We start from the raw sequence: 13,437 nt of genomic DNA on the forward strand, positions 1-13,437 counted from the left end.
AAGAGCTATATAACAAGCCAAGCACTAAGCAAAACTGCATGGTAGACTAAGTATGCCTTCACAATTCCCTGTTTTTTCAGTGTTCCAATCTACCACTTCAGGTACACAATATCCTCATAATTTCTCCTGAGCTTCCTACCCCTATCCACTATTAAAACATGTTTTCAAAGAAAAATCTTTACAGACTTATATGACAACACACTCTGCAGCGATTTTTGGTTCACCTTTTCTGGGGTAAATCCTAATAGACCATTATACCTAAAATGAGAGCACTGCTGCTTACTATGTTTGAGACCTTAAACAAGTCAATTTCCTGATCACTAAGTGAGATCTCTCTAAATTATAAATGTATGATCCCATAACTAAAAAAAGTAAAAAAACAAACTGAAAGATATAGCTTTTTCATGTTCTGTTTATTTGGCCATTTAAAAATCCAATCAACTCCAATCCATGCTAACAGAATTCATACTCAGCCTATCTTCTAAGTGGTTTTGCAATATTTCGATAAAGGTTTAAACCTCAACAAATATAATGATTTCCACATAACAAGAAAGAAAACATAAGTTTTTAATTATCTTGAGGTTTTACTTTCAACCATTTTGTCAACACTTCTTTATAAGTACTGACTATATTCACTGAATCCTGCTTTACTATGTATTTTAAAGGTCTTGTCAGCCTTAACTGTCTCTGTTAAAGAAGATGTTAAACGTCTGCACTATAATTGCATAACACTTTTCACATGCCAAAAACATTTTCATTTTTCTTCTATTTCTAAGAATGTTAAATTCTTCTTACATTATGAGAGTTTTAAAGTAGTTTTTCTGAGAAGGAAGATGAAGCAAGTCATTTTCTTCATCTGAAAAATCTGCAGGACTCCATTTTATTTTTCTTTAAGTAATTCTATAATTCTCAAAAGAATGGATCCTTAATTTCCTAGAAGTTATGCTTGAAGGAGGGATCTAAACAACTCAGTGTGTTAATACACTATGATTATTATAGCAAAAATGGCCACATGGATGGCAATGGTCTTGAAGTCAACAAATAACAGTTTATGTTTTGATGATTCTCCAACATATTTCCTGTCAGTCATATGTGAAAAATAATATTATTGATCTTTCAGCATTATGAGATGTATTTTTAGTACTGGTTGATAGAATTAGACTAATGAACTAGGAGCTAACCCAAGCTCCTCCCTCTAAGACCAAGGAAGGCCACCCATTTGCACACAACTGCTTGAGGGTACATTCCTCTGGGAAGAGAACAAAGCTTTTTAGATCACTTGGGGCTTTAACTCACAGATCCTGGCCTCATTAGTATTGTGCACTAACTAAATGAACTAACCAGCCTTGAGGGAGCAGCTAACTTACCTTCTTCCTATACAGTGAATGACTGGGGAAAAAATGGTAATGAGGGAAAATACAATAATTTTTCAATGCTCAAGTAAGTGATAGAGAATTCAATTCACAACATGAAATAGTGGAAGTTCTTAATAGAACAAACTCATTTTGTCATGGTACCAAGATCAAAATATTAAGAAACATGTAAAATTTAAACAGATTTAAAGGTAAGGTCAGAGGGAATATTTTTCTTTCCAGCCTGAACCACACTCCCCACTCAAAATAACCTTTTCTTTATTGTAAATTACCGCCTCCCATAATTTATTTCTAAGTATTTGAATTCTTTTGACTTTGCCATAAGAATTATTTTATTTCAATTTCAATTAAATTTTGTCTTCAAATCATCTAGCTTACTAGATACTCATCATACTTCTGTTCTATATACATTAAGATCTTCATCAAAGAGACCTCATTTAATGCACCCCATTGACTATAGACCATTCAAACACATGTAATCAGTCAGTAACAATAAGTAAGATTACTGTATTTTCATAATACTACAGGTAAAGATTTTGAATGCCTTTCGATAGTACAACCTCTAAATGTCATTAACCCGTTAGACTATGGTTGTTCAGGTATATAAAACCAATACTGCTGTGCATTAACTATAATTAAGCAAATTTATTTTTTTATTATATGAAATATTTATTAAATTGTTTTTAAAGAAACCACCAAAATACTTTTGAAATATCTTGATAAGTCCTTCAGAGTTATTTCAGAGAAATATTAGTATAATATTTCCCCAAAATAAAAATCTCAGATATAAAATCAATCCTTTTTTTCCTTGAAAATAGAGAAACAAAGCAAAATCAATAAAAACACACGTGTTCAATATTATCACAAGGTATAGTAATTTAGGGGAATGGGAATTGTGCCACCTCTACAGACTATGTTATGGTACAAATTGCTCTTATAACTCTGATTTACATGTTTTTAGTAGTGGGTTTTTTGGGGGCAGGAGGGAGGGGGGGGGCAGTCAAGGATGGTATAACTGAGTGAATAATGCCCAGCAAATTGGTGGTTAAAAGTGGATTGTCAGCTAAGCAGAGGTCCCCAGGCAGCAGCCAGCAATTAGCAATTAAGAGTTCCTCAAAGGAATCTTTGACTGCTTATATATAACTCCTGCTGTTAATTGCCAGAAAGTGACTGATTCCATCAGTTAGTCAGGAATGAAAGGCTATAAAGCTAGAATAAAAGAGCCCTGAAGACATTGCTAGGTACTTGAGGAGTCTGAGCAGGAGAAAAGCTGTGTTTGCCGTCATTTGCTCCATTAATCTTATTTTACATGAAGTTAAAACTTCTTAGTCTTTGTCAAGGGGTGGGTTGAATGGGGTATTTTTTTTAAATTTAATACCTAATTAATGAGATCTTTTATTTCTTATAGCTTTCCCTAAAGGAAGCTTTTGTTTTTCTTAATTAGGCAGTCAAGTCTTGATGTTTTTGCTTGGCTTTTGAAGCCATTTTATAGAAGACAGCAGGCAAACATGTCTTCTGATAGAGGCATGTGTGGGAGATGGGAAATAAGATTATCCAGGTAGCATAAGAAGATTCTTTGAAGTTTGTTATGGTGAAGAAGAAAGCAAGAGCAGAGTGGGAAAGAGATTAGTGACATTAGAAGCCCTGGTTCACTTATATTGCTATTTGATATTAAGTCAATCTCTCTTCTCTCTTCCTCCTCATCTCATTCTCCCAATGTCATTCCCCATTATGAGATGGCCCTTCTGCTTCTAGAAGCAAACCCTTACATCTACCTTGGATCCCATCTCCTGCCTATTTTAATCCAGCAGATTTCCCCATCATTATCCCTACTCTCTTTAATCTTTATTCTCTCCCTATTTACTGGTTCCTTCCCTGATGACAACAAATACGCCCAATCCTCTACAGCTTTAAAAAAACAAAACAAAAACCAGTTCTCATGAGTTGTCCTACAGCTCTCCTCTTCTTAGTCAAACTCATTGAAAAAGTTTTCTGTTATCAGTGTTTCTACTTCCTCTTCAGTCTGGTTTCCAACTTCATCATTCCATTGAATATGCTAGATGTACCATTGTCTTCAAAGCTACCAATGATCTTATTTGCCAAATTTCATGGCCTCTTCTCCATCCTCACTCTCCAGATCTCTCTTCAGAACTGCTAAGCATTGCTATTTCTATATCTACAATATCTCTTGGATTTTTTTTTTTTTTGGTTTTTCAGTTGTGTCTAATTCTTCATGACCTTATTTGGGATTTCCTTGGCAAAAATGCTGGAGTCTTTTTTTTTTTTTCCATTTCCTTCTTTAGCTCATTTTACAGATGAGGGGACTGAGACAAACAGGGTCATACAGTTAGTTTCTGAGGCCAAATTTGAACTCAGGAAGATGAATTTTCCTGACTATAGGTCTGGCACTCTATCAACTATACCCCCAGCTGCCCTGTCTCTTGAATGTATCCTCTTGTCTCCACTTGAAAAACAATCAACCTAGTTCAAGCCCTCACCACGCTGAATTGGATTATTGTAATAGCCTTCTAATTGCTCTCACTACCTTATGCTTCTTTCTATTACACTCAGCTACCAGAGTAATTTTCCTAAAGCATAGAAATGACCATATCATCCAACCCCAGCCCTCCCACCAAAAAATCCTGGTATCAAATATAAAGTGCTGTGTCATTGAAAGTGCTTTATAATCTGGCCTCAGGGAGGATGAGGAGACTAGATAGACGGCTTCTAAGTACCAATATTCTTTGATTCCTATGTGGGGAAGAACTCTGTTTGAAATTCTGATTCAAGTAGCAAGCCCCTTGGATCTCATAAAATTCTCAGACCAAATAAAAAGTGGTAGTGTATAGACAAAGACTAGATGAATTGTGTGCAAGCAGAAGAAAAATCAGTATTGAGGAATTTAAGGTTCATGGATTTTATTTCCTGGGCCATGGTCAACTGGCTGGGATCTCACTTCACGTTTGAGTCCTATAGGATTCAACAATTCCAGCCTTCAGTAAGCAATTCTTCCTAATAATTGCTTCCTATGATCATTTGCAATCAGTGGCAGGAGAAATCAGGTCTTAGTCCACAGTTCTGAAAGAAGAGGTTTCAATGGAGACAGTAGGCAGAAGAATGGTATGAATTTGTATTACCACCTAAAGTCTTAAGCGAAGGAAGAATAGTAAGGAACAATGACAAACCAATAAATCTTACAATGGTACCATCCTCTTAGATGGAGAACAAATCAGCAGAATCTGCTTGCTGTCCATTGGTGTTATCTTGTATAGCGCTATTTTTGTCAAAGGTTCAACCATCCTTCCAGTTTCCTAAATTCATAACCTTGGCTCTTCTCTCTCCTTTCCTCACATTCAATCAGTTGCCAGATCTTTCCATGAGTCTCCTAACTGGTCTCTTCTCCAAAGTGTCAAACTCCAATATCCAATATCCATTCTACATGGTTCTACCAAAGTAATTTTCCTAAGGGCAGGTCTAACTATGTGATTCCCCTACTCAACCAATTCCATTGGTTTCCTATTGCCTTTACGATAAAATATAAAGTCTGTTTCCCTTATAAAACCTTACAGAACTTGGCCACAATCTATCTTTAAACCTTATTGAATAGCACCTCTGCTTTTTAATATGGACAAACTGGCTCTCTTTTTTTTATTCTGCATGATACTCCATTTCCTCTCTCCATTCCTTTGGACTGGACCATCCTACATACCTAGAATGCCCTCCCTTCTTACCTCTGCCTCAGAACCTTTCTCTTCCTTTAAGATGAAGCTAAGATTCCAATCTGTATGAAGATTTTCCTTATCCCCCTAAATTCTAGTAACCCTTAAGTTATCGTAAAGGCAATAGGAAACCAATGGAATTGGTCTTTTTGACCAAAAGACTAGCATAATGAAAATAAAGTATGATCAAAATTCAATCTATCATGGTCATCATCAACATGACAAGGAAAAAGGTTGGGTGGGTCAATGACCATTTTGCTTTTTTTTCTCCCTCTCTTTGGTGGCAAAGGCAATTAGCAAGCGCATAACAATGCCAGTCCAGAATGTTCCACATACTTCTAGCCCTCTGCTTAGAGGGATTATACAAAAAGATATGATCTGATGTGGATATAGTAAGGAAGGAGGAAATTATTGTTTGGTGGGTGGTCTGTTAACTGCCTCATTGATGCTGATGATTTCATACCAACCTTTCACTGATTTTTTTTCTGGACTTATTTTTCATTCTGATTTTTTTTTTTTTCATTCACTTGGCCCTTCTCCAAAGGCATCTGGACAGGGAAGGGGCACTTCTGTGTTAATCACAATTTCCAGCTTGACTGAATGTGACCGTTCCAGTGAAAAGCCTTCTGGGATTCTGCCCATTCAATCATAAGCTAAGGTTTAAGAGAATTGTCGTGGACCAACATTAAAAACAAAGAGGCTGCAGGAAATTCTACCACAGCTGGAAGCTGAGACAGAGGGAATTCCTATTGCCACTGATGACTTAAAATGAGGGGGTAACTGTATCTAATCCACATGATGGGGAGGATTTCCAGGTGGCCTGTTTAAATTACTCAGACATTTAAGCAGGAAGAGAGGGGGAAGGGAAACAATGCAGAGCCACCTTATTACTTGAGTCTTTCGGATAGAATTCTGAGAGTCAAGCAATTTCTATCTTATGTCCTTTCCCTAATACCTGTTGATAGAAGTGTAATAATTTACACTCTGGAAATAACTTGGTATTTATTTAATCAAACCATTTTTCCTTACTTCATGCCTGTGTGTATGTTTTAAATATAGGCTTTCTAGATATGGGAGAAGTGATGTTTTCTAAAAGCTTATATGCAGAATAAAAAGTCATTTTGGGTCTCTTATAAATATATGAAAAGTGGGGGGGGGAGCATCCATAAATCCTACTACTCCATTTTTGTTTTAGTTTTTGTTTTTGCTTCAAGTCTCCAGAACACAAATCATAGGCCACCCAAGTTTCAGGTAAATGGCATTATTCCCTAAATATTCCCAAATTGAAATGTCAGTACATGCACAGAGAGGGAAAATGACATAAAGGAGGTATTGTTTGGGAAATGCCATCATTTCTCAACTTCCTCTTGATCAAGGAGGGGAGTTAGGAGAAAGAAAACAGAGAGCAGGACATTTGAGAAGGAAGAGGAGAAGCAAGAAGCCAGGCATTTGCCCAGGACTTAATTGTGTTTACTTGCATCTTACTCTTTTGTTTTGTGCTTTAAAACATGCCTCAGAAGAGTGAGGCCAATTTTGCTGACAGACATAGATTTCTAAGGATATTAATAATAAATGTCTTGGACTAATTAACTGAAAAGTTTAATTATTAATTTAGTCTGACTCATCTTAAGTATCTGCACCTATTGTACTAATTACGAACTTTTTGAATGTGTTTTCTTGCAAAATAGAAAGTAATATGGTCGGAGAAGGCTATTGAAATCCTTTTCTTAGCTACACTTTTTCAGAGCACCTTTTAGTTTTTCTGTCTTCAGTCTCTTCTTTGGCTCCTGTGGAAACCTAAAATTGATCTTTCCTTACTTCTTAGTCATTTTTAATTAGCTTAATGTCATCTACATTTCAGCAGAAAAGGTAAATTCCTCTGGAGAAAAAAGTATATATTTCTATGTTTACAATGGCTTATTTTATAGACTTTTTTGCATCCATGAAATCTCATGGGAACATAATTTAAAATATCTGGAGGACAATTGGTGTTCTTTGTGGGGGAACTTTTTTTTTTTTCCAAAGAAAGTTGTCCTTTAACATAATGTTAAGCTTCACAATTTATGACTATTTTTCATTGTGGTGTTTTCCAATACACTTTTATTACAGGCTCTAAATTATACTTCCACAGGAAAAGTCTGTCTTTAAACTTTTAGGTCAGAATTGTTCAGATCTTTTCACACTGAATCAGTCAGTTTTAAAGCTGGCAAAATCCTTGGCAGCCTAGTAAATCTTTCAAAAGATGTTATCCAATTACCCTTCATGGGCCACGGGATTCTACAGCGTGACTCTTTCCTTCTCTGTAAGGAATTAAGTGCTCATGAAAGGTTAGAAACCAATGGAGTTGAAAAGTAAGGCTCTGCATTTTTGTTAGTTCTCATGACATAGATATATCTGTAGTTACCCATGTACTGTAGGAGCTCCCACAGATACTCAAACCTGAGCATGGGCCATCTTCCACCTAAAACATGAAAACTTGTAAGCTGTGTTGCTCCAAATAAACTAAAACTCATGATCAGCATCAATCTGCTTCCTGTTGCCAATCTGCAATTTACCACCCCACCCCCAACTGAGCACGTGGGATTTCCTAAGGTGATTTACTCCACATGGTCAAGAGGAAGGACTGCAATTGCTTCTGATCATTTTTATAATTAAACAAGATAAATTTCTAGACCTGTATTAGCTCAATAAATAGTTGTTGTCTTGGTAAAGAAATGGCATTAAAGTAACCATACTTATGTGGTTTCAATCTTTTAAAAAAGTGCTCATTTTCTATTAATAAAACAATTATGGCTATCTGTTCTGTCTCTTTCCTTCAGGTTTGTTATGTATAACATGAATAAAAGAGCTAGGAAATGCATTAAATCAACTTAAATGAAGGTCTATTTTGTGTGCCCTGGTAACTAGGATGAGGAAGAGAAAAAACAATTATGTGCAAAAGGTTTTTGAGATGCTTCAGGAAATAAATGTGAGATTATGTCCTGATTCTTCTGGAGAATTAAAAAAAGATCCATTCTCCTTTGTATTGTAAAATGAAGACCTGTGACTCTGGAATTGCAGTCTGACCTTAGGGCCTTTTAGTCATTCATTCTCTTATGTCCTCTGACCTTTGGCCCATCATGACCCTGACTATTATTTCACTGGTTATTTTACTACAGATAAAAAAGGCTTGTTTTATACTCCACAAGCCAAAGTCATGCAGCAGCCTTGTACTTGCTATGGTCAAGGAAGAATTGTCAAAATATAATTCATTAGCATCCTGATATGCATAACGCCAAATATCCATAAAACCAAGTGCATGCATCCTGTGCATTATATACTAGACAATATATTCTATGTTCAGTTTTGTATGTACTTCTAAATTTTTAATCTTCAATAAGGCAGAGCAAAATATGGGTGTCAAAGTTGTTATTTGTGGCTTTGCACTTTCTACAATCTTTTTTTCCCCCCACAGGGCTATAAACACAAAAGAGCCCACTTTGTTTTATTTACAAACACGCTGTATGTACAAGCAGCTGGCCAATATTAAAACAATGAAGTGGGTAGATGATGGAAATATCACCTGTCCCACACAAAAGACGAGAGACCCATGTGTTAAATTCCTTTAGGCCACCTGAGCCAAAATGTTTTCAAAAGGAAAGAAATGGGAGAGGGGGTTCAAGAAAATAAAAGGTAAGAGTCCAAACAAATGATGGAAGAAAGAGGTGGGCAATGCTATATTACACTAGAGGTATAGACAACTGCCTCACCCCACCCTGATTCCAACCCTAAGTCTGGGCTGGTGGATATGGGAGTAAGCAGGGTCAACTGGCAGAAAAGTGAAGGGATGAAGTAGGGAATCTTAGGAACAGGGACACCTTCCTGTTCAATGGGTCAAAATTCAAGTCCTAAAGGCTTTAGGGAAAGACCCATTCCTCCCAAGTCAGCCTTCCTTGAGAATCCCCGCCCCATAATGGGACAGTGTTCAAGTCCCCGCGGATCAGCGGCAACACAGGGACTCCACCTGAGTGATGATGTCTATGAAGAGTTCCGACTTGAAGTGGGAAAGGTTTGGGTGGGTCCTAGGGCTCTCCAGGCTTGGAGAGACCACCAGACCGACGGGCCCCTGGCCGCAACTCCTGGCACTTCTGGCAGTAAAATATGTCAGGGACGTTGGTCTTCTTAATCTTAGCACATGAAAGATGGATCCACGTTCCACACAAACTGCACTCAATCATGGGCCTCCCTGCAAAGGGCTTCTGGCAATAACAGGTGATCAAGTCCCATGAGTCATCGCCTGATTCTACCATGATGTCCTCCTCCATTACCCGCATTTCACCCTCACTGGAGCTCCCATCCCCATCCTGGCTCGTCTCTGTGCTCCCCACTTCCTTGGCTTCACTCTCAGTAGGGATACCTCCTGGGGGAGGAGCCGGGGAGCCTCAGGGGGTGGAGGGAGTACAGAAGGTGGGGCCTCACCCCCACAACTGCCTGCTACTGTTGTTGTCACTGCTACCATTTCATCTTCTTCCTCCTCCTCCTCTTCCTCTTCTTCAGAGTCTGTGTCTCTGGGAAGAGCCCGAGGGGGCTCAGAAGGGGGCGGTCGATCCCCCCTTTCCGGCTTTTTCAACTCTCGCTTCTTACTCTTCTTTATTCTTGACCTCTTCTCACCATCTGCCGGAGCTGATCGAGGTCTCCGAAGCACTCCAAAGATTCCTCCCCCACCTGGCCCCAACTTTTGGTTCTTTCGGTCCTTTTTTCGGGAGGGTTGAAGGAGATCCTCCTGGGAAGCAATGACAGGGGTGAGGGTAGTAGGGGGCCGAGGGACATGTGTTGGGGGTGCAGGGACCAAAGGGAGTGCCACTTTGGGTCCATCCAGATCAAAGACAGAGTCCTTAAGCTTCATTTTCTCAAGCATCGTAGCACTGTCAGAGGCCTGCCGTCGAGGGAAGGTGGGCCCTGGTGGAGGGGGACCTCCTTGAGCAGCCCACCTCTTGGAAGATTTAGCCTTTTTGACAAAAGTCTGGATGGTTCGAAGGTCTGAAGGGGCTGAATCCCAGCCATCACTATCTGCAGCACTCTCTCCCCAAATGGTGAACTAGAGCCAGAGGCTGGCCAGTCACTTTCCTCTTTGCTGGAGGGAATGTAGCCAGCATATGCCAAGACAAAACTGCAAAATTTGTTGAAATCCTCAATTGTTCGCCTTCGTTTTTCAGGGGGCTGGGCCTCTGGTTTCAGATTCGGAGGAAGATCTTTGGGGCTGGGCTCCACCATGGCTTCCAGCATCACCACCGCACCGCCCCTGCCCCCCACCACCAGACTCCCGGTGCTGTCTCTGGTGCCTCTACAGTCTTCCACCCTCCCGAGACAATCTCAGCCCTAACCCCTGCCCAAGTTCGGGTCCCGTCCCACTACCCTATCCTCTCCTGAGCTCCTCTTTCCCCAGTGGTTGAACCCTGGCTCCTGCCACCTCCCGCACTCCCGGACCGGCCCCCCACCCCCCCACCCCGCAGTCACCTGCCGCCTGCTCCCTACTCCTCCTCTCCCCCCTTCCTCTACAATCTTCTTACTGTAAGTTGCCCCAACACCACATCTCTTACTGTGTATTTAAGTACTCCTCTTAACCACCATCCCCCCTCCAGGGAAAAACATTTTCTCTTAGCAGGACTGTGAGTAAAGGGTGAATGTATAGGTGCACATTAACAAACGTGGAGCTGGAACCAACACTGACTGCATTTGTGTCACACTAAAATTAAAGGGCTTCTCATCCACAAATTCAAGTGGAGAACTGAGTGAACATTCTGAGCAATTCAGCATTGAATTGAGAAAAAAAAAAAAAACTACTCTTCGAAACAGAAACTGTTCTGAATTCAATACTTAAAATTCCCATGGTATGTGGGACAGACCGGTTTACATTCTCGAGTAATCCAGAATCTCACTTAGTCCAGACGATGGTATCTAACAAACAGTATCAAATGACTTGAACAGCACAGAATTGGGAGGAAGGTGGGCTGGGGGGAAAAGCAAAAGATAAGGAAGAATAAATAAAAATGTACATAATGCTTCATAACAAAGTAGTCTATAATATTTCTTCTCAATGAAGAGGCTCTGGAACTGTCATATCCTTGGCTATCAATCTACCCCAGGAGGAAGTATTTTTTTGGATGTTTCACCATCAACATGTGTCTGCTTGCTTTTCCTGGGTCAAGACAGAAGCTCAGTACCTTTATTTCTCCTCTAAACTATTTTCTCTGATTATTTGGCAATATCATTTCATATTCATGTATATTTTCTTATTTTTAGTGTTTCACTCCCTCTAAGGTTCCCAATTAATTTTTTAATAACTTTGAAACTTCATTAAGGAATTGTCAGCTCAATGCAATTATCTCTGTGTAGGCTAAGTGTTGTATATCTTACATTAAACAAAATGTATCCTAATTACACCTGAACTCACGCTTCTTTTGTGAAAGTTCTTTTTCTTTTTCTTTTTTTTCAGTCTTTTCAGTCGTGTCTGACTCTTCATGATCCCATCTGGGTTGGGTTGTATTTTTTTGGCAAAGATAGTGAAGTGGTTTGACATTTCCTTCTCCAGCTCATTTTACATGTGAAGAAACAGAGGCAAACAGAGTTAAGTAACTTGTCCAGGGTCACATAGCTAGTAAGTGTTACAGGTCAGATTTGAACTCAGGAAGATGAATCTTCCTGACTTCAGGCCCAGCACTCTATCCATTTTGCTACCTACCACCTGAGACATTTACACCACTAGCTAAATCACAGAGATTATACTGACCATTGGGGAACTACCAATTCCTTGAGGGAGATTTGAGAACCTTTGTGGCAGGGATTTTAAGGATTTGGAATCAGGAAAATATTAATTTCAAAAGGGACAGAAAGGATAAAACTGGAGGGGGAAAATCAAGTATGTATGTGTGTGTGTGTGTGTGTGTGTGTGTGTGTGTACTATATATATATAACTAAAATATCCATGTAACTTACATAAATTACTAGTTGAAGCTATTATTAAGTGCCAAACATTAGATACAGAAAGGAAGGAAGGGCAGCTGGGTAGCACAGGGAATAGAACATTGTGTTTATGGTCAGGAAGACCTGAGTTCAAATCCAGCCTCAAATACTAGCTGTGTGATCTTAGGCAAGTCATTTAACCCTGTTTGCCTCAGTTTTGTTGTCTTCTTCCCATTCCATGCTTTGATCCATTTTGTCCCCAAAAAAGGAATCTAAGGTTTCATTGCTATGCTGGCTTTGCTTCCTTTGCTTGCTCATTTTGTCACCCAATTACTTGACTTTTGGGCTTTTTGTCACAGTAGAACTCTGCTACCAGAGAGGGGAACTTTGTCCCAATTGCTGGGGTTTTCGCAGATGCCAGAGCTATTAGTTGGGTGCCCTCTCTGCAGCCCCCACAAGCTCTGGCACCTGGTCACATACCACAGGACCTCCATCCAAGAAAGTGATCCAGATCCAAGCAGATTAGAGCAAGAGTGATTACCCCTCAGACTGGTTGCTTGGTCTCCCTACAATCTGCAGGCCAGGAGCTCTGAAGCAGCCACATGGAAGCAGCTGAACAGCCTCCACGCCTCTGCCACTTCTTACCCCAGGGGGCAGGAACCGAACCCACTCCTCTATCCCCTCCAGTTCCAACAGAGTTTCACACTGACCTTTTACTTTGTCTTTAACATTTATGGGTTGAGAATTGTGGAAACCTCCATAGCTCTTGGTGATCCAGTCTCCCAAAGTCCCATTCCAGTTGCTGCTGGTCAGGGCTACCCTGGGGCTAAAACCACAGATTTGGGCTCAGCTCCCAGCATGTTTCAATGGACCCTTCCTGTCAGCCTACCAGGCTGCCTTCACTGGGAGATTTGTTTCTCTCTGTCACTTTGTGGGTTCTGTAGGTCTAAAGTTTGTTTAGATTCATATTTTATAGGTATTTGAGGTGGTTGTGGGGGGAGCTCAGAGAGTTTTCTTGCTTCTATGCTGCCATCTTGGCTCTGCCCCCTGCCTCAGTTTCTTCATCTGTAAAATGAACTGGAAAAGGAAATGGCAAACCACTCCTTGATCTTTGTTAAGAAAACCCCAAACGGGGTCATGAAGAATCATACATGACTAAAAATGACAACACACAAGAAAAACTAAATGTAATTTAAGTCTAGTGGATTTACAATCTAAATTCTTCATGATAGGCAGAACACTATATGCCAAAAGGTTTAACAATATAAACATACTATGGCTATAGGCTTTAAATAATTGAAATAAATAATAAATTATTTCTAGATTTTTCTCCTATTTGGCTTCTACAGCTCTGAAAGAAATGAAAGCATCCTTGGTTTAAACAACACATACAATATTGCCTT

General features: G+C 39.6%; 1 protein-coding gene and 1 long non-coding RNA gene across 2 annotated transcripts in view; both read right to left on the reverse strand.

Moving 5' to 3' along the window:
• The window catches only part of LOC138145674 (uncharacterized), a 432,060-nt gene that overhangs the window by 362,488 nt on the left and 56,135 nt on the right, over positions 1-13,437 (reverse strand). The gene's annotated exons all lie outside the window — the stretch shown is intronic.
• LOC138145671 (PHD finger protein 23-like) lies at positions 8,550-10,567 on the reverse strand. The gene is given in 3 exon segments (XM_069067327.1): positions 8,550-9,501; positions 9,504-10,159; positions 10,162-10,567. Coding segments are annotated over 3 exon segments (1,200 nt in total). The 5' UTR covers positions 10,358-10,567; the 3' UTR covers positions 8,550-9,153.

Source organism: Petaurus breviceps, unplaced genomic scaffold (assembly GCF_028583685.1).
Source record: "Petaurus breviceps papuanus isolate PSGF00001 unplaced genomic scaffold, PetGlider_PUasm1.0 90743, whole genome shotgun sequence".
NCBI lineage: Eukaryota > Metazoa > Chordata > Mammalia > Diprotodontia > Petauridae > Petaurus > Petaurus breviceps.